The sequence below is a fragment of the Anolis sagrei genome, chromosome 2, assembly GCF_037176765.1.
Source record: "Anolis sagrei isolate rAnoSag1 chromosome 2, rAnoSag1.mat, whole genome shotgun sequence".
Lineage (NCBI taxonomy): Eukaryota > Metazoa > Chordata > Lepidosauria > Squamata > Dactyloidae > Anolis > Anolis sagrei.
In genome coordinates this window covers 15,828,463-15,855,795 of record NC_090022.1, presented here as the reverse complement: position 1 = coordinate 15,855,795, position 27,333 = coordinate 15,828,463, and the positions used below count along the sequence as shown (strand labels likewise).

Below are 27,333 nucleotides of genomic sequence, written 5' to 3'. Positions count from 1 at the left end.
CTCAGCTTTTTCGGCTTGATCTGGAGAGCTTTATGCTCCCCCATAACCGGCAGATGGAGACCGGGATGGACGCAAACCCGTAGGGGGGTCAGCCGATGGTCTAAATCCCCCCTCCCCTCAAGGGTGGGGGGGGCAGAAGGACCCGGTAGTAGTGGCCCCTCGTAGGGTAGCGGATCGCCGAAACACGAGCCGGCCGGCTGAATAAGCAGGCTCCGGCTTTTTTGCCGTCACCACACATCTTTCAAGAAAGAAGCTACATAGCTACACAGCAACTCTGTGAGTATACTAAAAACCCCTATATACTGGCGGCAGCAAAAGGAGGAACAAACACAGGAGACTGAAGATAGCAAATGTTTAAAGGAATTGACGGGGATAATACTATGGGAATGCAGTCATATCCAAGATACCTGTCCATATTTACTTAAACGTTTACTCAAGGCCCCTACAGTTGGCTAACCCAATCTATCGCAGAGGCTTGGCAATTTTGGCAAAAAACAACGGGAACCAACGAGTATTGCCAAGGGACTACTAAGAATATCAAGAAATGGAGAATTGGGATATATGCTAAGTGGAAACCGATAGGAACCAGACATTGCGTGTTACACGGAACAGTGAGTGAGAACGACCTTCTCCATCGTGGAAAAGTCAGGAGACAGAAGAATTTCGGAGGGGCACGTCCCCCCCCCTCCCCACCGGACCCCTCTTTCCCCATCTATTTCCTTCTACTTGTTCCCCTCCCGTCAAGGGCAAAACTTCCGCGAGGTGAGACTCACTGGAACACCAAGGGGGAAACCAGTAGTAATTAACAAAGAAAACTGGGGGTCATTAAAAACTAATGAGAGGCTACAAGCAGCTCTTTATCCCGCTTATTAAGCCAAATTAAGCCGATCAATCAATACTCACCTTAATCACACGGACCAGCTGGGCGAAATTAGCCCAGCTCCTCCAGCGCAGTGCAAGGCAAAAGAAGGCGACAAGACGCGAGGCGGCGAGAGGGCGCGAAACCGCGAAATAGCGCGAGAAGACGCGGACACTGCTCAACACGCGAGAATTGGCGAGACTTCGGCGGGACCCCGGAGATCCAGGCGAGATTTGCGAATGCACCGCGATAGAGAAGAAAAGGAGGAGAAAGGAGGAAGAATCAACGGAGGGAACAAGAGAGGAAGAAAGGTCAAGAAGAGTAAGTGAAACGAGATACAAACTACAATACGTATAATATTGAGGGGAAAGTGGAACAACTGGGACAGAACTGTGACAAGGGTCAAAGGGGGGAAAAGCCGAAGAAAAGCCGAAGAAAATACAAACAACCCTCAAAGACATTAAAAACAAAAAACAATACTCTACAGGGCCAGATCGTGGGAGGAGGGGAAGGGGGGAAAGGGAGAACATTCGATCTGCTCTTATGGCATTACTGTACCTGTTGATCTGTTTTTATGGTATCACCATACCCTTTTGTACCTTTTTGTATTTGTTGTAGTGCATTAGGATTGTTGTTGTTGCTGTAAAATTAATATTGACAAAGTAGGGCTGTGAAAGTTGCCAAGGGACACAAACTAGCTCTGGGAACATACAGACAAGGGTTGCACTAAATTCTTTTTTGTTTCTTTTCTTCCTTAAAACCTATGTTTTGAGAGTATTAATGTACCTTTGAATTGCTGCATCTAAGGAGGTGTACTAAGATCGTTCTGGTAACAAAATTGACACCGACGATTTAGGACTGAGAAATCTAGCTAGAGACATATAACCAAATAAGGGCTGATGCGGGAAACCCCGAAATTCCTACTTATAGCAAAAACCATTGGCGGTTTGTACATATACAGTTTTTTTTTTTGGTATTTCTTTCATGGTATCATTGCACTACTATATTGCATTACTATATTGTTATATTGTTATATGTGTAGTAGTGTATCTCAACTATCTATTGTGGAAAAACTGATTTAAGAGTGTTAGAGTCAGAAAAATAATTAAGGGTTATAGAACTTTATAAAGATTGACCACGGGAATTAAGAGACACTTATCAAATAGCAAACCTTTGGTTGCCGGTATATAGGCAAGTTAATAGACAACAATATCATTTACCTCTATGCCCCACCTGCCTTAAAACACCCTGCTAAATCGTTTCAAAAGTGGTGTACTCTCGAAGAGAGCACGAGACAGAAACAAAAAATTAGCAAGAGGAACAGACGAGGGAATCAAGAGGTAGCAAGGATGTCTACACCAAAAGTCAAGAGAGATAAGGGAGATAAAGGAGATAAGGACAGAGATAAAGAAGGAGAAAAATGCAACAACCAATGGGCTTAACTAAAAAGACATCGAACTCTGAAGAAACTATTATGAAAGAAATACTAAAGGAAATTCAAGGAGTTTCAGCAAAACAGGACGCACACCAAGAAGAATTAAAAAAATTATCAGAGAAACAGGATGCACATCAAAAAGAACTACAGAAAATGAGGAAAGAAATGACAGAGGAACTTAGTGTAATGAAGAAAGAAATACAAGTATTCCAATAAGAAATGAAAGAACTGAAAGAAGAAAAACAGGTAATGGCAGGAAGACAGGAACAATGTGAAAAAAGACTGGATGAACTCTCTGGGAAAAGTTTATTGTTAGAGAGACAGCAAGAGAAATTGGATGCTAGCGAACTTGAATTCCAACTTAGGTACAGAAACATAGTTGAAGACCCAAAAGAGGACATAAGACAAATTGTGATCGAATTGACAGCGAAATTAATGGAATGTCCGGAAGAAGATATAGAGAAACAAATTGATCGTGTATACCGAATATCGACGAACTACGCAAAAAGAAACAAAACAGATAGGGATGTTATAGTAAATCTCACCAGAAAGACAACTAGGGATAGGATCCTCAAACAGAATAATCAGCGCCAATCGCAATACAAAGGAAGAAAAGTTATCATCTTAAAGGAGGTCCCGCCAGTTACCCTACAAAAGAGGAAAAAATATCTATTCCTGACAGAAAAGCTAAAACAACTGAATATAAGGTTCCGGTGGGAAAAAACCGAAGGAATAATGGCAACATACAAAGGAGAGCGATTATGGCTCACCTCAGAAGAAAAAGCTCAAGAATTCTATAAAAAACTACAAAAAGAGACAGAAAACCACCCATCGAAAGGTCAGAAACAAGGAGTAAAAAGAGCAAGACTAACATCTCCAGGAGGTACAACATATATAAAAGAGCTGAAGGGACGGGATCCGGAGGCAGAAGAAACAGATGATGCAGAGGATAACATTGATAGAAAAGAAAATGGAGTGGAACCTTAAATGTATATCATTGAACATAAATGGTTTAAATTCTCCCAATAAGAGAAAGAAGGTATTTAACAATCTGAGTAAGGGTAACTATGACATAATATTACTTCAGGAAACCCATATCTGTCAAAGACACATAGCACATTTGAATCAGAAAGGCTTCAAAACCTTTACCTCCGCTGCCTCGAAAAAAAAGAGAGGTATAGTGTCATATGTAAAAGAACCATTGACAGCCAGGCAAGCTTTTAAGGACCCAGAAGGCAGAATAGTGGGAATTATTGTAGAAAGAGGTGGGTTAAAATTGTTGATATGCAATGTGTATGTACCAAATAAAACGAAAAAGAAATTTGTAAATAAACTGAAAAGCTTACTTTCGGATCAGGAGTATGATGAACTTATTCTTGCCGGGGATTTCAATGGGGTGTTAGATACCATCATGGATAAAAGTCCAAGAGAAAACGAGAGAAAGATAGACAAAGGGGGGAAATTACCCGCCAACTTGCTTAAGCTGAAAGAAGATTTCTGCCTACGAGACGTATGGAGAACCTATAACAAAAATGGAAGGGATTATACGTACCTCTCAGATAGGCACAAAAGGTGGACTCGAATCGATATGGTATGGGTCACAAAAACACTAGTGGGGAGGATTAACAAGATAAAAATACTACCTCGATACCTCTCGGACCATTGCCCAATAGAATTAACTATAAATCATAAAAGAGGAAGGAAAAGCTGGAGACTAAATGAATATCTATTAAGATCAGAAGAAGACATCAGGAAGAATACAGAGATATTAACAGAATTCTTCAAATTAAATGATACTGAAAACATGGAAAAAAACATCATTTGGGACGCCAGCAAGGCCTATATGCGAGGCATCTTCATTCAGCAAAACAACAGAAAATATAAGCAAAAAAAACAGAAGGAAACAGAAATCACTGACAAAATGGAGGAGTTGGAAGGAAAACTTAAAAGACACCCAAAGAACGAAAAAATCAATCTAGAACTGCAATTATTGAAGAAACAAAAAGAACACCTGGAGTTGGAACAAATGGCAAGAAACTTGGTTTTCCTAAAACAAGACCACTTTCAAAACGCAAATAAGGCCGGGAAATGGCTTTCCAAGAGAATTAAAAAGAAAAAAAGCAAACAGAACATCCTCCAAATTACAGACGGAGAAAGGAGCTATACAAAAGATGAGGAGACAGTGGCCCAGTTCCACAAGTTCTATACAAAACTATACAGGAAAGACCCGATTAGCAGGGAAAAAATCAATATATACCTGGGCAAACAAAAAATAGCAAAAATATCAGACCAACAGAGAGAAATCTTAAACAAAGACATCACGACAGAAGAGTTAGAAGACGCAATAAAGAGGCTCAACACAGGGAAAGCGCCTGGCCCTGACGGTCTTTCCGTATTATATTACAAAAAACTAAAAAATATCATAATACCACAACTAAAAATAATAATGAACTCTACCCTGCAAACTGGGATTATGCCAAAAACCTGGAAAGAGGCAAGTATTGTACTGTTGCACAAGGAAGGTACAGACCCTCTTAACGTAAGAAATTACAGACCAATTTCGCTATTAAATAGCGATTATAAAATCTTTACATCAATTCTTGCAGAACGCCTGAAAGGATTCCTAGTATCATGGATTAAGGAAGAGCAAACAGGGTTTTTGCCAAAAAGAAAAATGAAAGACAATGTTCGAAACATTCTGGACATCATCGAATACTTTGAAAATCATAACGAGAAGGAGCTAGCGATTCTATCAATAGACGCGGAAAAAGCGTTTGATAATTTAAGCTGGACCTTCTTTAAATCGATACTTAAGGAAATGGACATCGGATTTAAATTCATGAACGCCATAGATGCCATTTACGCGGATCAATGTGCAGTCATCAGGGCAAATGGACATGAATCAGAGAGGCTGGCGATAGAGAAAGGCACCAGACAGGGCTGCCCTCTCTCGCCCCTAATTTTCATTTTGGCATTGGAAATTCTACTAAATGAGATCAGGGAAGACAACAGACTGGAAGGAGTAAAGATACAAAAAGAATCCTTCAAATTAAGGGCGTTCGCTGACGATCTAATCTGTACAATACAGGATCCTCTTAATAACATCAATTTATGGATAGAAAAGATAGAAGAATTTGGCAAAGTCTCGGGTCTGAAAATCAACAAATCTAAATCTGTAATACTAACAAAAAATATTTCAGAAGGAAAAAAAAAGAAACTGACAGAACTTACTGGTCTACCGTTAGCAACAAAAATAAAGTACCTTGGAATAAACATTACGGCGAAAAACTCACAGTTACTAAAAAACAACTATGAAGCAAAATGGAGAGAGATTAAGAAAGATCTAAAAGAGTGGCAACATATGAAACTCTCCTTACTGGGTAGAATATCAGTGGTGAAATCCAAGATACTCCCCAAAATGTTACATCTATTCCAGAATTTACCGATAATTAGAAAGAAGCAAATATTTACGGATTGGCACAGGGATATCGCAAGATTTATATGGAACAACAAAAAACCCAGAATTAATTTTACCAACTTATCCGACGAAAGAAAACGAGGCGGTCTGGGACTACCAAACCTTAGGCTTTATTTTGAAGCCAGCTGTTTGGAATGGATCATGGACTGGATAGCACTACGAAACAAAAAACTGCTAATACTAGAAGGCCACGATCTAAGAACCGGGTGGCACGCCTACCTATGGAACAACAAAGCGAAGGTAGAAAAGAACTTCCGGAATCATTTCATTCGAGCTGCCCTCCTAAAGGTCTGGGACCAATACAAAATGAGGATGTACCCAAAAACGCCACTATGGCTATCCACTCTGGAAGTCAACCAAAGGAGAGAGCTAGGTTGGAGAACGTGGCCAACGTACAAGGATCTATTAACCAAGAAGGGAAAAGAAGTTATAATGAAATCACAAGACGAACTAAAGGAGAGATATGAAAATCTTACTTGGCTACAATATTGGCAACTAAAAGAGCTTTACATGAAGGACAAACAATTAGGCTTCATGGAAAATTCAACGGCATGGGACAGGCTAGTAGAAAAACCAAAAAAATTCATTACAAAAGCTTACAAGCTACTCCTTGAGTGGTTTACGGAGGAAGAACAAATAAAGGAGTACATGATTAAATGGGCAAGATTGGTCGGAAGAACAATATCATTAGAAGAATGGAGCATGATCTGGAACACAAAAACGAACTATTCATATGCCTATGATATAAAAGAACACTGGATAAAAATGGTACACCAGTGGTACTTGACACCTTCCAAACTCGCCAAATTTTCGAGGACCATGAGCAACAAATGCTGGAAGTGCGGCACGGAGGAGGGGACCTATAAACATATGTGGTGGTCCTGTAAGAAGGTAAAAACTTTCTGGAAAACAGTCCAAGAAAATTGTCAAAAAATATTAAGAAAAAACATTTCCCTCAAACCAGAGATTTTCCTATTGGGCTTGTCAGGAAAAGGCTGGGATAAAGAGACCGACAAACTGTTCATATATCTAATCACTGCCGCCCGCATATTGCTTGCAAAAGTCTGGAGGACCAAGGAAATACCATCGGAGGAAGAGTGGATTGAAAAGACAGTAGAGATAATGAACATGGACCACCTATCATATATACTCTCCGCTGCACGCAATTTACCGGTTACTGCCACCAACTGGTCCCCAGTTAAGGTTTGGTTAGGGGAGAGGAAGATAAAGCTTCATATAGTCTAACATATGCCGCATAAAAATATACACCTCTCTGTTTACGTCTTAATTCGAGGACAAAATATAAGAACAGCACAGTAAAGGGTCTCTGGATGGTCCGAGACACACGGTAATGTACAGTCAAAACTTTTCAGAAACAAGTAATGAAGCAAAAACCTTTCTGGTTCAGCCAATATATTCTGCAGAGTAAGAGTTTTTTCCCCCATAACACAAACACAAATATTTAAAGAATAAATAACAAGTCAGGAATGTAAGTGGGATACAATACTACTATATATACATAAATATTCCCATAAATATTAACACAAAACAGTGGACAAGAAAGAGATAGAAAAATATGGATACATAAATAAGGGACATGAGGATACGTACAGATAGAGGTGTATTAGGACAGCTCAGGATATAGAATTGCAATCGTAGGAAATAAGGAGTATGTATATATGTAAAAAACAATAGATGACTAAACTAAAAAGAAAATCGACCGTAAAATATAAGAGCAAACTCAGGAATCGCCAGTACAGGGGGAGGAGGTCCAGCCACTAATTGTTGGCTTGATTTTTTAAAGTTTCGTGTCATTGATATTTGTTATTTGTTATATGTCTCCTTTTTGTATTTGTATGTGTCTTTGTCTGTTTGTATTGTCTTTTATACTTAATAAAAATTAAAAAAAATAAAAATAATTGTTACTGTTCAATGCTATGGAGTTTTGGAATGTGTAGTTTGGTGAGCCACCAACACACTTTTAGAGAGGCTAAAACTACCACTCCCACGATCCCATAGCATTGATCCATGTCAGTTAAAGTACGTTATGACATACTTTGGAGATGGGACCCAAGTCTAAACACAAAATTTATTTATGTTCTGCTAGCACTCCCACGATCCCATAGCATTGATCCATGTCAGTTAAAGTACGTTATGACATACTTTGGAGATGGGACCCAAGTCTAAACACAAAATTTATTTATGTTCTGCTAGCACTCCCACGATCCCATAGCATTGATCCATGTCAGTTAAAGTACGTTATGACATACTTTGGAGATGGGACCCAAGTCTAAACACAAAATGTATTTATGTTCTACTAGCTAATCAAACACATTGGGTGGGCCAGACGTATGAGATAAAATGTTAAAGGTCAAAACCCTGGGTGAGATAGGAATGACAAGTGGATTTATGAGAAAGGAGCAGGAGGGTTTGGCCTTTCTAGGGGGCAGGGGAAGGTGCTTTGTCATATGGACAACTGTAGGTGGAGACAAACAAATGAGTTGAGTGGTCACGCTCCAAAGGCACATCGGAAGAGCCAAGTTTTTAGATCTTTCCTAAAAGCAGCTAGGGTAGGGAGAAAGGATTACGTTTTCTTGCCCTGGTGAAGGAGTTGGACTGGATGGCCTTAAGTATTTTCTGTTGGTCCTGGGGGTTCTGTGTGGGAATTTATTGTAGGTTAACTATAAATATTGTAGGTTAAGTATAAATCCCAGCAACTACAACTCCCAAATGACAAAAACATTTTTTGAGTGATATTCACTCCTTGGGTTAGTAGGTGACTTGTGGCCAAATTTGGCGGCAATTCATCCAGCGGTTTTTGAATTGTGTTAATCCCACAAATGAACATTACATTTTTATATTTATAGAAATACACCTTCTACACATAGCCTGAAGGTGATTTCCTTTTCACATTTGGGAATATTGAGTATCTGCTCCTTACAGAGAGAGGTCAACCCTCCTGTTCAAGGAGCTGCACTGGCTGCCGTTTATCTTCCGAGCCCAATTTAAGGTGCAGGTGCTTACCTACAAAGCCCTGAACGGTTTGGGACCAGCCTACCTGTGTGACCGCACCTCCGTCTACGAACCCACGCATTCACTACGCTCATCTGGAGAGGCCCTGCTCATGATCCCACCGGTGTCGCAAGCACGTTTGGTGGGGATACGAGACAGAGCCTTTTCCATGGTGGCCCCCCGTCTCTGGAACACTCTCCCCAAGGATCTTAGACTGCCGCACACTGCAAACTGCACTTGCCCTCTAATCCTTACATATCACCTGTCACATCAGCACTTTTTTACCCTGTACCCTTTACTCTCGCCCGGCCCAGTTTTTACCTTGTTTGATGTATTGTTATTGCTTGTGGTTCTTTGTTGTTCAATACTGCTTTAATTGTTTTTAATTTGCTTTAAGTGTATTGTTATGTTGTGTATTGAGGCCTTGGCCTTTGTAAGCCGCATCAAGTCCTTCGGGAGATGCTAGCAAGGTACAAATAAAGTTTAATAATAATTTGTGCCAAGTTTGGTCCAGTCCCATCACTGTTTGAGTCCTCAGTGCTCTCTGCGTGTAAGTGAACTACACTTCCAAAACTCAAGGTCAATAGCCACCAAACCCTCCCAGTATTTCCTGGTGGTCATGGGTGGTGGAGTTCAGAATGCTCATTGATTGATTTAGATGTATCTGGCATCTGTGCCAAATTTGGTCCAGTGAATGAAAATACATCCTGCATCTCAATTACATTACAATCCATAACAGTAGCAAAATGACAGATATGAAGTAGCAACGAAAATAATGTTATGGTTGGGGGTCACCACAACATGAGGAACTGTATTAAGGGGTCGTGACATTAGGAAGGTTGAGAAACATTGCTCCAAGTCATCAACATATTTATTTATCAAAAGACAGACATCCTATCTTCTCTCCTGTTTCACACTTGACACATGAAATAAATACCATCAAAATAGTTTAAAACTCACAACAAACATAATTGGTACCAACCAAAGCATATTAATTTCAACTCATTTTGAAGGTTTTAAACTATTTCATAGGGTCCCCTGGTGGCACAGCAGATAAAATCAAAAAGATTAGCGGTTCAAATCCAGGGAGCGGGGTGAGCTCCCACTGTCAGGTGCAGCTTCTGCCAACCTAGCAGTGTGAAAACATGCACATGTGAGTAGATCAATAGGTACCGCTTCTGCGGGAAGTTAATGGTGTGCCATGCAATCATGCTGGCCACATGATCTTGGAGGTGTCTATGGACAATGCCGGCTCTTCAGTTTAGAAATGGAGATGAGCACCAACCCCCCGAGTTGGGCATGGCTGGACTTAATGTCAGGAGAAACCTTCACCTTTCCCTTAATTATTTAATGCCAGTTTGAAGCAGATTTTTGAAAGAGTTTCAAGGACAGGCAAACCCACCTCACTGCGGGAATGATATCTCTGGGGTGCTGGGACTGGACATGGTTCATTGCAATGGTTTCCTGTATTATCCATGATTTTTGGTAATCGCTCTCCATCCCAGAATGGATTCTTCATTAAAACAGGAGTCAAAGGCCCCATTTACACTGACCATTTAATGCAGTTTCAAAGCTGTATTGAATGAAGTGGGCTTGCTGCACATTTATGGCTTTCCCCCTCACGTTTGTGGTCAAGGTGCCACCATTTGAAGCTAGCTATGAACTGCATTAAATGGTCAGTGTACATGGGGGATTTTTGTTCTTCAAACTGAGCCTGTCTGCATGTCTGTCTGTCCATTCATCCATCCACATAATAAACTTAAAATATGTATGTGTGTATGTGGCAGAGGTATCCACTTACATAAATGGGCTATAGTTCCAAGTGCTGAGAAGCCCCCAAAGGCACTCCCTCCACTGACATTGCAGGTTACAATGAGTGCCATGAACATGTAGCCGAAAATCTGCCAATGTCTTCCCCAAACATTACGGCCCACCACCCAAGAAATGCTTGGGATTCTGGGACAATTTCATCCTAGTTTTCACATGTTTCCTCCACCACAGGCAGGCATCCCAGGGTTCCTTGTGTGGAATTTCCATGACCCCGCCCACTGCCTCTCCCTTGACCCTTTCCTATGGCACACAGCAAACACAGAGGAATTTGATCAGCAACTGAACAGACTGGAGGGGTTTGTGGGGACTGACTCAACAGGATGGAAGTTGTAGTTCAGCCTGCATCAAGGCAGAACACTGTGACCCCCTGCAATAATGGACCTGGACCACATGTGGCACGCACAACTCTTATGACCAGGTTTGAGGGGAACTGACCTTGATTTATAGGAGTTGTACTTCACCTACATCCAGAGAGCATTGTGAACCCAATGATGGATCCGGACCAAACTTGCCACGGATGATGGGATGTGCAGTACCGTCACTCACTTCCAGACCACTCCGACCTCCACGAATGACGGATCAGGACTAAACTTGGCACACAGGACACCCCTGACCCATTGTATGTTCTGGTGAAGTTTGGAGGAGGACAGACCATGGAATATGGCATTTGCACTACCTTCACTAACCTCTAGAGACCACTCCAACCTCCACGAATGATTATGACCACACTTGGTACACAGACTGCCCCTCCGTGACCCAATATGCGTCTTGGTGAAGTTTGGAGGAGGATGGGCTATGGAAGATAGGATTTGCAGTACCTTCACCCAATTTGGCTCCCACAGACCACTGCGATCCCCACACATGACAGACCTGGACTAAAATTGCCACACAGACTCTCCATGATGCCATTTTTGTCATGGTGAGGTTAGGGATGGATGCACCAGGAACGATGGGATTTGCAGTATATTCACTCACTTCCAGAAACCACTACGACCCCCACAAATGATGCACCTGGACCAAATTTGGCACAGACTCCATATGACGCACTTTATGTCCTCATGAAGGTTATGGGAGGATGGACCACAGACAATAGGATTTGCAGTACCTTCACTCACTTCCACAGACCACTGTGACCCCCACAGCCCACGAATGACAGGCCTAGACCAAACTTGGGACACAAAACCCCCATGGCCAACAGAACATACTTGAGAGGTTTGGGGAACTGACCCAACTGCATGGGAATTGTAGTTTACCCTGCACCTAGAGTACTCTGAATCCCACCAATGTCGGATCTGGACCAAACATGGCACACAGAACCCTGGTGACCAAAGGAACATACTGGAGGTGTTTGTGGGGGACTGACCAACCTGTGTGGGAGTTGCAGATCATCCTGCATACAGAGCATTCTGAACCCCCTCAATAACAGATCTGGACCAAACTTGGCACACAGACCCAACATGCCCAACTCTGAATACAGGCGGAGTTTGGGGGTCATTGCCCTCGGAATCTGGGAGTTGTACTTTACCTGCATCCAGCGAAACTGTGGTTCCCAGCAACAATGGACCGGGACCAAACTTGGAGCAGAGAAGCCTCATGACCAACAGAACATGCTGTGCAGGTTTGGGAGAATTGACCTTGATTTGGGAGTTGTAGTTCACCTGCATCCCGAGAGCACTCAGCTCAGCTGACAATGGATCTGGACCACACTTGGCACACAAGCCCAACATGACCAGCTACAAATACTGTTAGGATTTGGGGGTGACTGCCCTTGGCATATGGGAGTTGTAGTTCACCTGTATCCAGAGAGCTCTGAACCCAGCCGATGACAGAGTTGGACTAAACCTGGCACACACACCCAACATGTCCAACTGGTTTAGGGAGGATTGACCCATGATTCTGGGAATTGCAGTTCACCCACATCATAAAAAACGAAACCACATTCTGGCTTTTCCAAAAGAAATAGGGTTATTAATTAACTACACGATATTACCTAACACCCCAAAACAAACAATGCCATTTTCATATAACCTGGGCATCTGAATAAAACAGGAGCCCCTGGTGGCACAGTGGGTTAAGCCCCTGTGCCGGCAGGACTGAAGACCGACAGGTCGCAGGTTCGAATCCGGGGAGAGGTGGATGAGCTCCCTCTATCAGCTCCAGCTCCTCATGCGGGGACATGAGAGAAGCCTCCCACAAAGATGATAAAAACATCAAAATAATCCGGGCATCCCCTGGGCAACGTCCTTGGAGACGGCCAATTCTCTCACACCAGAAGCGACTTGCAGTTTCTCAAGTCACTCCTGACACGACAAAAAAAATATCTTAATAAAACCATTTCTGATCCTGCCTTCATCCATGCATGTTTTTAGTGGATCAATTAGAGCTCAGGCACGGCGGGAGATCCGAGATTTTGGACAAGAAGGACCATTGCATTGATCTTCCACAGATGAAACAAGTGATACTCCTGACCTTCGGAAAAAGAGCGAAAAGGTGTCTCCTCTGGGGTAGAGAAAGGTGGGGTATAAATATAGTAAATAAATACAAATAAATAAAACACTCAAATGTTACCAAAAAAAGTATTTTACTATATACAGATTAAAAATGCCAGATGTTCCAGCTGCGTTCAGAAAATGAAGAGGATCGTATTGGAACATACGTAACATAATGGAGTGCAGAAAAGTATTTCAGAGGAAAATCAATCTGTGCTTTATCATTTATAGCAAAGCCTTTGATTGTACAGATCATGAAAAACTATGGATTGTTCATAAAGAAGTCAGAGCACCACAACACTGGATTTTCCAAATGCGTAACTTTTACTCAGGACAAGGGCCACTAAGAGGACAGAAGAAGGAAATACATGGCTCCAAGTTGGCAAGGGGATGAGACAAGGCTTATCCACAGCCAAATCCTCCCGATATCCCTGGGAAACGCTAGGAAACGCAAGAGCACAGCCCCGTAGCCAGGATTTCGTTTCGGGGGGGGGGGGGGGCTGAATTTTTTTCAGGGGGGTTTCGGGGGGGCTGAGTTTTGGGGGAGGCTGAGTCTGAGTGAAAGAGGGTCTACCCTACCAAACCTTTTGTATCATTACCCCAATACCCCCATCCATATGGGATATATTGAGTATGGTGATCAGATCATGATATGAATAAACATAACAGTTTAAGTAATCCACCAGTAAGGCCTTTTCGCGAACTACCATGAGAATTGCAGGCTACATGCCTGCAAGAGCAAATAGACTTACAACTGAATTTCAATAAATGGGATTCTTGACAAAAAAAAACAGATTTGGATCTTTTCTTCCCTCTCTGTTGTTGTTGTTGTACCTGGGCTTTCCAAATGGGAGGAAGAAGTCCATGAGCGGAGCACTGCCATGAGGAGTGGCTTCATCATTCACACTCCAGCCTCCCAGTCAGGTTTTGACACAGATGTAAAGAGAGAGCAGAGAGGCTTCAGAAAGAGAACAAAAACAACCCACAGCCCCACATCTCTGGAGATAAAGCTTGGCTGGTGGGAATCTTTGGACGTTGTGCTCCATCCTTAGGGAGAGAGCTCCAGTTGGGTTTTTTTATTCACATAAAAGAAGGGAAGGAGGGTCTCTCCTGAGAAAGAGGCTGGAGGGTATTCCAAGATTGGGGCTGCTGAGTCTGCATCGTAAAAGGCCACCCGACCCCCCTTGTAATTCAGAGTCACTCTGACCCTCCTGGGGTCCTCGCTCCGAGTCAGAGATGGGGGCACATCTCTACCTCCTGCCTTTCCCACTGTCCAGATCCCAGTGCCAGGGGAACAGGGAATTGCGCCCTTTCTCTGCACAGACTTTCTGGCAACCCCCACGAACCATTCTTCCTCATTCTTCACAAGTGCTTCCCAAAAATGCCTGCCCCCAGTAAATCCCTCCTGGCCCAGCACAAAAGGATAATGATTGAATCTCTCAGGATTGTGAGGAAGATCTTGCCGTTTCTCCCCACGTGTCACATGCCTGCGATCTTTAGAGACGATGAGCCAAGGATGGGCTGTGTCTGGATCCAGAGTCACGTATGCTGTTGGTGGTAGAAGCAGATCAGGGGTGAAGTGAGAAAGAAAGAAAGAAAGAAAGAAAGGGAGGGAGGGAGGGAGGGAGGGAGGGAGGGAGGGAGGGAGGAAGGAAGGGAGGAAGGAAGGAAGGAAGGAAGGAAGGAAGGAAGGAAGGAAGGAAGGAAGGATAAACTGATGGAAGATCAGCTTCCATCTCTGATTCTTTAAAAATGACAGGGGAATATTCTCTTGCCCTCTCAAATCTAGATTGGTTCTACATTATGTTACTCTTCTTCCTACGGCCAACCTTTGAGCATGGAGTGATGGGACTGTGACTCTAGGGACCCGGGTTCAAATCCCCCTCCGTCATGGAAACCCACTGGGTAACCTTGTGCCAATCCCACACTCTCCACCCCAGGAAACCCTATGACAGGATCGTCTCGGTTTACCAGAAGTCGGAAAGAATTTAAGGGCAGACTAATCACCTGGCTTTATGCCAATATTAAATTCCCACATATCTCACATTGGGGAAGGAGACTCATTCTTTATCTAGGGGTGCATAATGTGCGCCACTAAATTAAGCTTGAAGCAAAGAGCCATAAAAAGTCAGTGTTTGGGTTATTTTGACACCCTTTTGGGAGTTCTATACAGAATCCAGACACATGCCATTTGTTCAGAGCTTTAAAAATCTACTCAGACAGGCGAACCGCACTCCACTCTCTCGGCCTCAATGCAACCTTCTGTGAAAAAATCTGTTTGTTTGTTTATTTACCTTTTTGCTGCTGAAGGCCAGATGCCAGAGAGGCTGGAGAGAGAAAGGAGAGAATGAGGTTTTGCACAACATGGTGACTCTCAGAAACCCAGGGATAACCAACACAGGAAGGCTGACATCCTGCACCCAAGAGATGTAGTGCGACTTTACCTGTAGAGAGTTACATCTCATTGATCAAAACGTTATCTCTGGGAGTCTCCAAGTCCTCCAGAGTGACTCAATTGTAATGTCATGCTGGGGGAATAGAGATCCCTACAGAGAACACCTCTCGAAGAATCTCCAAGTGCAACTTCTTTCAGATGGTCAACTTCTCACTGGGCAACCTAGGTCGCTTCTACACTGCCATATAACATCCCGATTATCTGCTTTGAATTGGATTATATGGCAGTGTATACTCATATATTCCAGTTCAAAGAAGATAATTATTTTGGGCCTTAAGATCAGTCAGGGAGGCCCTCCTATTGATCCCACTTCCCTCACAAGTGAGGTTGGTGGGGACGAGGGAGAGGCCTTCTCGGTAGTAGCCCCCAACTCTTGCCAATTTCCTTGGTCCTCTCCAAGGAAATAGGCAAACACCCAGTATTTTAATTTTCAGGAAGGAGTTAAAAACTTGGCTATTCCAGCAGGCTTTTGATAATGCTGAAGAGCATTAACCACCTTAGCGGACAGGACTTGAATGGCTTAACTATAACCCGTAATGCTGGATATCCTGATCATAGGAATTGGCTTGTTTTCAACGGCGCATATATTTCTACTGTATTTAGAGGGCAAGTTTTGAAATTTGTTTTACTAATATTTATACTATTGTTTTTTGTTGCATTAAATGATATGTGATGATTGTCAGTGCTATATTATTTATGGTATTTGTTTATTGTTGAAAGCCCTGTGTCCCTTTGGGAAGAGGTGCGGGATACAAACTAACCTCATTATTATTATTATTATTATTATTAGTAGTAGTAGTAGTAGTAGTATCTCTTTTGATAATATGGCTTTTACATGGTAGTGTAGAAGGGGCCCTAGACATTTCTTGGTATTCTCTCAGTTTTTTTAAACCACAGTTCCCCCTTTGCCTGGAGATGCCACATCCTTCACTCCTGCGAACGTGGAGGGCTGCCTGGCCAATGTTCATATTCCCCTTTGAATCAAGACCACGTAATACTACAGCTTGCTGATAAAGCAATGGGTGCCCCACAACATACGGTTTTCCTAATGTGCAACTTGTACTCAACCAGTTCTCACAATTGCAGGTTGCATGAACCAGAGTAAGGCCGATCGGGGTCCTCTCCATTTTCATTTTGTTTTGCTCCACAACTGAAATGTGATTCCACACTTGAAATAAAATGGAAAAGAAAAAAAATGGCACTGTTCCATGATCCAGGCGGACTCCAAAATGGGCCTAGACAGAGAAGGACAGTCCATTTTATGGGCAGGGGGAGGTTGGGGAAGTTGAAGGAGGAAAACCGTTTCTCCCGTTATTTCCCCCCTCTCCCTTCACCATATCATAAGCAATGGTTGTTTTGGCGATGGCGACATGGGTGGAGGGAAATGGTTTAACTCCTTCAGCCCTCAAGCTGCAATGAGTCCTGTTCGGGGGGAGATAAAGAAGGATAATAATAATAATAATAATAATAATAATAATAGGTGCCATGCCAAAAAGATCTCAGTCAGCATTTAGAGACAAGAAACATTGACAAAATCACGACCTGTCAACTGCAAAAGGCCACCTTACTTGGATCTGTGCACATCATTCAAAAATACATCACACAGTCCTAGACGCTTGGGAAGTGTTCAACTTGTGATTTTGTGATACGAAATCCAGCATACAGATCTCGTTTGCTGTGACATACTGTCTTTTTGTGTCAATAGAATAATAATAATATTTATAATTATAATAATTATAACAACAACAACAACAACAACAACAACAACAACAACAACGGCAACAATAATAATCTTCCCTCGCCTGGATAATGAAACAGTACTGAATAAATCAATACAGAAAATAATACAATTTTGTTTCACATTTGAAATTGTTTCGCTTGGCATTCTAATAGGGGCTCTAACTTTCCGAATGCTTTGGAACTTTTTCCCCCTTTCAGACCAATGTCACATCTCATGAAGATCCTTGCAGACATTCTCCCTTACCTATAAATTGTTCGATGACACCCTTCAGAAAGGGAGTGAAATCACGGAAGTCCCAGATCTTCCACTTCAGGGCAGGAGGAAAGGCTGCAGAAGTCTCAAATGTCTCCTTGTTCTTGTACCTGGAGGAGAAAGAACAATCTCCGAGGATGCACAAAGAGAACGAATGCAGTTTGACACCACTTTAACTCTCCCATGGCTCAGTGCTATGTAATCATTTACGGGGCCTTCTTTGCCAAAGTGTGCTGGTGCCTAGTTTCCAAGCATTGAGCCATGGCAGTTCAAGACAGTTTTTTAAACTGTGAACTTGACATTCTGTTGTTACAGCATTTGAATCCTTGTGTCATGTATTTTAGTATATGTTGTTTTCTGATGATGTTCCCATTTTATGGTATGTATTCATAGTGATGTGCTTTGGCTGGATTGTGTCCTGCCTCAAGTCCTGAGGGGAGGTGTACAACAAATTTAAGTTGTTGCTGTTGTTGTTGTTGTTGTCAAATTGCTTTAATGCAGCACAGAATTACAGAATTGAAGGGATCTTGTTGGCCATCCAGTCCAATTCTGTCTGTGAGCACCAGCGAAACACAGACTCCTGCAATGCGCTGCTGCTTTTGAGAATTGTGTATTTCGTGTTGAAATCTGAGCTTTAGTGAGAGGAGGAGAGGAAACGAACTTACCCCTCTAAGGTGCTTCTGATATCCTGTAAATGAAGGGAAGAAAGAATTCAGCAGAGGCATTTGGAAAAGTTAAACATCCTGCCTATAGTTCTGAACTTTCCCATTGGACTATCACCGATTTGGACCCCTGAAAGAAGCCCTTCATGTCTGATGTAGAGGTGTAGACAGTGGTGAAGACCGTGGTTCGTTCATTTTTAATAAGGGAATGCAAAAGCTTATTGATAGATGATTATGTCAAAAATGATGTATTCGTCTTTTCTGAAAGTTGATTAAAATAAATTCTGCAGCCAGACTGTGTACAATTTTTGAGATGTTTTGTGTGATCAATTGATCTGATGTGTTGTCGGCTTTTATGGCTGAAATCACTGGGTTGCTCTACGTTTTTCGAGCTGTATGGCCATGTTCCAGAAGCATTCTCTCCTGATGTTTCACCTGCATCTATTGCAGGCATCCTCAGAGGTTGTGGGAACATGGCCATACAGCTTGAAAAACTTGCACCAGACTGATCTTATCTCTTAGAGGTGGAACCCAAGCTAGTGTTGTTGTTGTTTATTCTTTCGGTCGCTTCCGACTCTTCGTGACCCCATGGACCACTCCACGCTAGAGCTCCCTGTCGGCTGTGGCTTGTGTCAAATTCATTTATGTTTCTTCTTTGCCTTGTAAACACAGCACAAAGGTAATGTCATACAATAGTTTGTGCACACAGAACCATGAGAAAACTGAAGTGTCACTGTCTCAGCCACCCATGGGGACAATATGGGCCTCACCTGGAGGAGTTCACTTGCCGGCTGCTGATGCTTCTCCTCCATCTCTTGGATGAGTTTCGAGAGAGAGGAGAGTTCTTCGGGGATTCGGGCCAGAAGTTCCTCCTCTTTGGCTGAAATCTCCTTCTCCACCTCTTCCATTTTTGCCAGCAGATTCCTCTCTTTTTCTTCTAGAAAGCGGTGCATGAACCTGAATGCAGCCACAGTCCTCACCTTCTCTCTCTGGGTTTTCTCCTAGAAAAAAGGAAAGGAGAAACAGTTGTGAGAGGCAGAAAGAGGGTCTTTGGAGTGAATTCTCCACATTCCTTTGAAGTGGAGCTTACATCTCTTCACAAAGAAAAAGTCAATATCCAGTGGTGAAAGCGGTTTGTGAAGGCCTGCAAGGGCCTGCCACTGGAATGGGTTTGGGTCAGTATTTTCTGTAGGCTGCCATGTCTCTTACAATGTGAGATCTTTTTGAAAAAAGAAATTCAGTTTATTCAGACTCACATTCAAGTCAACAACATCATCATCAACAACAACAATAGCAACTGTATTCTTATACCCTGCCACCATCTCCCTAACAATCCAGATAAGAACAAAGTTAAATCTATATATATAAATTTGTTAGGGGCATCCAACGATGAAACAAAACTCAAAAAAACCCCAACGAAACTGCACCAAAATTCCCATGCCCATAACACAACCCACAAGGTACAAACATATCTACTCAAAATGAAAAACAACACAACAACACACTCACAAAACGGCAAAAGAATAAAACTCAAAAAAACCCCAACGAAACTTAACCAAAATTCCCATGCTCATAACACAACCCACAAGGTACAAACATATCTACTCAAAATGAAAAACAACACAACAACACACTCACAAAACGGCAAAAAAACAAAACTCAAAAATCCCCCAACGAAACTTAACCAAAATTCCCATGCCCATAACACAACCCACAAGGTACAAACATATCTACTCAAAATGAAAAACAACACAACAACACACTCACAAAACGGCAAAAGGATAAAACTCTAAAAAAACCAACAAAACTTAACCAAAATTCCCATGCTCATAACACAACCCACAAGGTACAAACATATTACTCAAAATGAAAAACAACACAACAACACACTCAAAACAGCAAAAAAACAAAACTCAAAAAAACCCCAACGAAACTTTACCAAAATTCCCATGCCCATAACACAACCCACAAGGTACAAACGTATCTACTCAAAATGAAAAACAACAGAACAACACACTCACAAAACGGCAAAACAAGTGAACATGCGCATTGGCGCCCAGCCGCAAGATCCCTGGCGCGCGCACATGCCCTTCTGGCCAACGTTCCCTCTGCGGAAACCATGCCCACTCCAAGCCCCGCCGCGCCGCTTCCCGCACACACACACACCCCTGCCACACATACACACACAACCCCACGCTCCATCACTCCCCCCGCCGCCGCACGCACACACGCAACCCCACTCCCCCCGCTGCCGCACACACACACACGCAACCCCACGCTCCATCACTCCCCCCGCCGCTGCACACACACACACAACCCCACGCTCCATCACTCCCCCCGCCGCCGCACACACACACACGCAACCCCACGCTCCATCACTCCCCCCGCCGCTGCACACACACACACAACCCCACGCTCCATCACTCCCCCACCCCAATCTTACCTCCTTTTACTTCACGCCACCTCCAAACCCCACCCTAGGAAAGACAGGAAGGAAGGAAAGAAGGAAGAAAGAGAAAGGGAGGTAAAGAAAAAGGGGGAAGGAAGGAAAGTTAGAGAAAGAAGGAAGAAGAAAAGGAAAGAAAAGGAAAGATGGAAGGAAAGAAAAGAGAGACAGCAGAAAAGAAAGAAATAGGGGGAAGGAAGGAAAGAGATAGAGAAAGAAGAGGAGAAGGAAAGATGAGAGGGAAGGAAGGAGGGAAAGAAGGAGAGAAAGAGGGAAGATTGGCCACAGCAACACGTGGCGGGTAAAGGTTGTTATTTCTATGATTATGATTATTATTATTATTATTATTATTATTATTATTATTATTATGCTATTGTTCCTATGAGACCCTTTTAGGGGGAATGGGAGAGGTGTCAGGTCCCAGAGGCAATGCATTGCATTATTGTTATTGTTATGATGGTGGTAAAATAAAAGGAAATAAAAAGTGAAAGAAGGAAGCAAACAGGGAGGGAAGAAAGGCAAAGGAAGAAAGGGGGAGGGAATGGAGGAAAGAGAGAAGGATGAAACCAAGTAGTGAAAGAAAGAAAGAGGTAGAGAAGACAGAAAGGAGAGAAAGGGGGAGGAAAAGGGGGAAGGAATAGGTAGGGACCTCTCTTTCATAATAGTCCAGATATCTACCTCAACTTTGATAAGTTTTACTAAAGGCCACAGCAACGCGTGGCAGGGCACAGCTAGTAGAGTATAAAAAAGAATATAAAGCAGCACCATCAAAACGATGCTCGACAAAAACCAAAAATACTTTTTCTAGCCTGTGTGAACATGGGATAGTGCAAAGCGGCGTACCACAGGGCCTGGAAGCTGGATGAAGTGCAGAGACCAGAGAACTATCTGGCGAACTAGGGACTGGGCATATGTCACTAGGGACTACTCATTCTCAAATGCTAGCTGAAACACCCAGGCTGAAACACCCGGGCCATCTTCAAAGGCAGCTCTATGTAGAGCGCATTGCAGTAATCCAATCTAGATGTAACCAAGGCATGGACCACCTTGGCCAAGATGAGGTATGGCGACAGCTGGCACACGAGCTTTAATTGTGTGAAGGCCCTCCCAGCCACTGCTGATAGCATCAAGTGGCAGCCCTGAATCCAGGAGGACCACCAGACTGTGGCCCTGTGACCTTGGGAGGAGTGTAACCTCATTGAGCATAGGTTGCCACCCTATACCCCGATTGGCCTCGTGACTGACCAGATGGCACGAAACTCCAAAACTCTGGATGACTTCACCCAGTGGTTTCATGTAGATGTTAAAAAGCATGGGGTGTCATGACCTTATTTCCTGGTTTCGTGTGAAGCCAGGAAATTAGGCCGTGCCTTACATCTGGCCTGTCTATATTTGAAACAAGGGAGAAGGTTGCCATGGAAATGGAAGCAATGAAGGGAAAGGGCCAACATGAAGGATAGGTGGCGTGGGGGAAATAAACTGGCAGTTGGAATTTTGTTGCATCCCCTACTGCATGCTTTTGAATTAAAGCCTTCCAACTTTGTTTGTGAGGCAATTCTTTCACCAGAAAGCTAGAGATCCAGACATGGGGGATAGAATGGAACCTTGCAGGACCCCCACAGGTCAAAGGCCAGGGGTCCCCCATCTTCAATAACTGGGTGTGATTCTCCAAGGAGCGGAGCCACCACAAAGCAATGCCCCCAAGACCCATTCCAGAGAGCCAATCCAGAAGGATACCCTGGTTGATGGGATTAAAAGCCACTGAGATATCCAAGAGAACCAACAAGGACACACTCCCCCTGTCTAGCTCTCTGTGGAGGTCATATACCAAGTAGCAATGCCACTTACGAGCAAATCTTGGCTTTCTCGTGCTGTGTCTGCTTTGTAGGCCAGAATTTTCTCTCTCTCCTTCTTCAGAGTCTCCAGATAATTCCAAATCTGATCCTGAAGAGGAAAAGAAAGCTCTTGGTCACTACTTTTCGTCAAGGTTTAGAATGGTTTCAAAGATCATACCATCAACCATACCACATTTATTGAATTTTATGGGTGCTTTGGACAATGTTGGCCTCTATCGGAAGCACACTCTTCTTTTGTTACTACTGCTTCCACAATTATCTTTACTCATAAAAAGTCCCTCCAAATGAAAAAAAGGTATCTGAAAATCCCAGGTTTTATTCCTGTACTAATCAATGTTATTTTGGAGATGCACTTGATGGATGCTATCGCAGGAGGCAGGCAAAGTGACATTGCATCCTTATTGTATGATGCCAGGTTCATCCTGGTGCCGGTTTGCCCCCTCCCTCCCTAGATATTGTCCGTGAAAATCCACCTATAGCTCACAATCCCGCAACATTCCTGTCTCTTACTTTGAGGCAATGTGTCCCATCCCCTTCTGTGCCAGCATGATGGGAGCAAGATCACATCAAAAGATGGGATTCTCTTCCTCTTCACACTTTCCACTATTCCTCACTAATCCAATACTGTCTGACACACACACACACATATAAATTGCTCAAATTGCTCATGGGACTCTGAATGGCTGAATTGGCAGAACTGAGCCAATGAAGAGAAGTGTGATATAAAACTCCTCAGTTTGGTATCACTCTGCTATCAGAGAGAACGCAACTGCACTGGAATAGCTGGTTTGTGCAATCAAACCAAATATTGGGGTGTTGTATGGTTTACGGGCTGTATGTCTGTGTTCTCGCAGCAGTTTCTCCTGCATTACCATCAGGAAGATCCTGCTAATGTTCAGGGATCTTTTTGTATCTGTTGCTCAAGTTTCATGGTGCATCTTCACTTTTTTGTCTTGGAGTCGCATTGTGGGCCGGGGCGGGAGGGAGGGGGCCAGGCACACTCTTTGAAGTGGGAGGGTCCAGGAGAGGATGGGGTCAGGAGGGGTCAGGGCAGGGCCTGGGTCATCCTCAGGTTGTCCTCCCAGCAAAAGGACGGGTCTGCTCGCCCTACCCTTATGCCAGGAGGAAGGCGGGACTGCCCCGATCCTCCCCCCCCGCCCCAATCTCCCTCCCACGAGCCTTGGGCTTTCCTCTTGGCATTATGCCGGGAGGAGGGCAAGACAGGCCGTGGTTGAGAGTGCTCCAAAGGGCTCTCAGCCACTGCATGCCTTCCTCGAGCTCTCCTCCTTTAATAAACGGGGCCGCTCGCACCATCCTTATGTCAGCTGCTGCGTGTTTTCCTCCCCCATCTTTTTTGGCATAAGGACATGGCTGCTGTGTCCTTTTGTCAAGAAGACACGGAAAACGAGGACAGCCTGAGGCAAGCACCGGGGGGGGGGGGCTGCATCTGGCCCCCTGGCCTTAGCTTGCCCATATCTGATCTACACTGAAGAATTAACACACTTTAACATTACTTTAACTGCCAGGACTCAATGCTATGGAATTTTGGATTTGTGGTTTGGTAAGGCAGTGGCACACTTCAGCGAAAATGCAAAATACAACTGCAGCTACCATGATTTGTACCGTTGAGCCATGCCAGTTAAAGTGGAATCGAACTGCATTAATTCTACAATGTAGGTGCACCCTTGATCCCTGAAAACATCAGAGCCTGGGGAAATATGGAACTCCAGCCACAGACCTGTATTATGGGGTGGAGATGTACCACAACACCTTGTTAGGGGTACCTATTTAACCCCCCGCCCTACCTTGTACTCCATTGATGCTTCATCCAGAGGGATCACCTGGTGGTTTTCGTGCTCCTTCGACCTGTCGCATACCATACAGATGGGGGCGTCATGGTCCTTGCAGAAGAGCTTCAGGGGCTCCTGGTGCCTTTGGCAGAGTCTCCCCTTTTCTTTCTCCATTTCCGTGGCGATCTCCACCAAGTTTGCCAGCTTCCAATTCCGCTTGAGGCCCCTTTTCTGCACTTTCTGCCTGCATTGTGGGCAGGGGAACTCTTCCTCCTCCTTGCCTTGATCCAGGCAGGCTCGGCAGAAATTGTGCCCGCAGGAGATGGTCACAGGCTCTTTGAAATACTCCAGGCAGATGGAGCAGGCCAGTTCCTCACAAAGCTTCTTCACAAGGCCTCCAGAGGCCATGACTACCAATGCTCCTCTGCTGCAGAGACCAGACAAAGCTAATTGCCTTATTACTTTCGTTTTTCAGCCTTTCTCTTCCTGGAAAGCAGCTGATAACTCCGCCTCTGACCTTTTCCTTTTCTCTGTCTTCCTGGGCACCATGCACGCCGTTCTCTATGCACAGAACTCCCTAACTTAAAAATGCTTCTTTGGCTACTGATGTATTTCCAGGCACAATTCATTCTAAGGGCTGGTCGCAACCTATAAGTCCCCCTGCAGCTTCAGTCCAACTTCTCTGAAAGAGCAAATCTCCCCATAGCAGAATTTCATGAGGTGCAGAGTTTACTTTAATTTTTTCAAAAACTTTATGAAACCACAAGGAAGTCCATTTCTAGATAGAAAAGATGGGGCCGAGAGTCTGTAACGGAGAGTAAATAGAGATATTGCATAAATCTCCATTTCTTCTAAAGTCAAGCAAAGAGACAAGATTCAAAGTCTACATTCTGCATCCAAACTCTTGACTCAAAAGCTCAGAGAGAGACTGAGCAGGAGGTCTCTCTCTTTTTGGAGGGGGGTGGGGTGGGGACTGAAAACCACGGGCATGCAACCTGAGCATGATCACTCTAAGTCAACATTTCTCAGCCTGTGGGTCAGGACTTCGGGGGGCGGGGGGGGGGGGGTGTCGCGAGAAGTGTCAGAGGGGTCGCCAAAGACCATCAGAAATACAGTATTTTCTGTTGGTCATGGGTGTTCTGACCCAATTCTATTGTTGGTGGGGTTCAGTATGTTCTTTGATTGTAGGTGAACTATAAATCCCAGCAACTACAACTCCCAAATGTAAAGGCCTATTTTCCCCAAACTCCACCAGTGATCACAATTGGGCATATTGAGTATTTGTTCCAAGTTTGGTCCACATCCATCATTGTTTGAGTCCATAGTGCTCTCTGGATGTAGGTGAACTACAACTCTAGAACTCAAGGTCAATGCCCACCAAACCCTCCCAGTTTTTTCTGGTGGTCAAGGGTGGTGGAGTTCAGAATGCTCTTTTATTGTAGGTGAACTATAAATCCCAGCAAGTACAACTCCCAAATGACAAAACCATACCACCCCCAACCCCATCGGTATTCAAATTTGGATGTATCTGGTATCAAATTTGGTCCAGTGAATGAAAATACATCCTGCATATCAGGCATTTACATTAAGATTCATAACAGTAGCAAAGTTACAATGATGAAGTAGCAACGAAAATAATGTTATGGTTGGGGGTCACCACCACATGAGGAACTGTATTAAGGGGTCGTGGCATTAGGAAGGCTGAGAAACATTGCTCCAAGTCATCAACATATTTATTTATCAAAAGACAGACATCCCATCTTCTCTCCTGTGTCACACTTGACACATGAAATAAATACCATCAAAATAGTTTAAAACTCACAACAAACATAATTGGTACCAACCAAAGCATATTAATTTCCACTCATTTTGAAGGTTTTTAATTATTTCATAGGCTCCCCTGGTGGCACAGCAGATAAAATCAAAAAGGTTAGCGGTTCAAATCCAGGGAGCGGGGTGAGCTCCCTCTGTCAGGTCCAGCTTCTGCCAACCTAGCAGTGTGAAAACATGCAAATGTGAGTAGATCAATAGATCTACGGGAAGTTAACGGTGTGCCATGCAATCATGCTGGCCACAGGATCTTGGAGGTGTCTATGGACAACGCCGGCTCTTTGGCTTAGAAATGGAGATGAGCACCAACCCCCCCCCCCCCCCCCGAGTCGGGCATGACTGGACTTAATGTTCCCTTTCCCTTAATTATTTCATGCCGGTTTGAAGCAGATTTTTTAAAGAGTTTTAAGGACAGGCAAACCCACCTCACTGTGGGAATGATATCTCTGGGATGCTGGGACTGGACATGGCTTATTGTAATGATTTCCTGAATTATCCATGATTTTTGGTAATCACTCTCCATCCCGGAGTGGATTCTTCATTAAAACAAGAGTCAAAGGCCCCATTTACACTGACCATTTAATGCAGTTTCAAAGCTGTATTGAACAAAGTGCGTTTGCTGCGCATTTATGGCTCTTTCCCTCACGTTTTCATGGGAGTTGTGCCAGTTTGAAGCTAGCTGTGAACTGCATTAAATGGTCAGTGTAGATGGGTGATTTTTGTTCTTCAAACTCAGCCTGTCTATCTGTCTATCTATCCACATAATAAACTTAAAATGTGTATGTGGTAGAAGAGTCTACTTACACAAACAGGCTGTAGTTCCAAGTGCTGAGAAGCCCCCAAAGGCACTCCCTCCACTGACCTTGCAGGTTACAACGAGCACCATGAACATGTAGCCAAAAATCTGCCAGTGTCTTCCCCAAACATTACAGCCCACCACACAAGAAATGCTTCCATTCTGGGACAATTTCATCCTAGTTTTCACATGTTTCCTCCACCACAGGCAGGCATCCCAGGGTTCCTTGTGTGGAATTTCCATGACCCTGCCCACTGCCTCTCCCTTGACCCTTTCCTATGGCACACAGCAAACACAGAGGAATTTGATCAGCAGGGGTTTGGGGGACTGACTCAACATGATGGAAGTTGTAGTTCAGCCTGCATCAAGGCAGAACACTGTGACCCCCTGCAATAATGGACC

At 43.7% G+C, this 27,333-nt stretch overlaps 2 protein-coding genes across 2 annotated transcripts in view; both read right to left on the bottom strand.

The window, feature by feature from the left end:
- The window catches only part of LOC137096349 (zinc finger protein RFP-like), a 37,602-nt gene extending 12,227 nt beyond the window's left edge, over positions 1–25,375 (bottom strand). The window contains exon 1 of the mRNA XM_067465510.1: positions 24,823–25,375. The gene's annotated coding sequence lies outside the window, so the exon portion shown is untranslated. The remainder of the gene's footprint in view (positions 1–24,822) is intronic.
- LOC137096299 (zinc finger protein RFP-like) overlaps positions 13,971–27,333 on the bottom strand; it is a 31,547-nt gene continuing 18,184 nt past the window's right edge. The window contains exons 2-7 of the mRNA XM_067465407.1: positions 22,508–22,603; positions 18,984–19,214; positions 18,217–18,239; positions 17,543–17,661; positions 15,398–15,430; positions 13,971–14,651 (exon numbers count right to left, since the gene is read on the bottom strand). Coding sequence (XP_067321508.1) covers positions 14,152–14,651; positions 15,398–15,430; positions 17,543–17,661; positions 18,217–18,239; positions 18,984–19,214; positions 22,508–22,603 — 1,002 coding nt within the window. The 3' untranslated portion in view covers positions 13,971–14,151. The remainder of the gene's footprint in view (positions 14,652–15,397; positions 15,431–17,542; positions 17,662–18,216; positions 18,240–18,983; positions 19,215–22,507; positions 22,604–27,333) is intronic.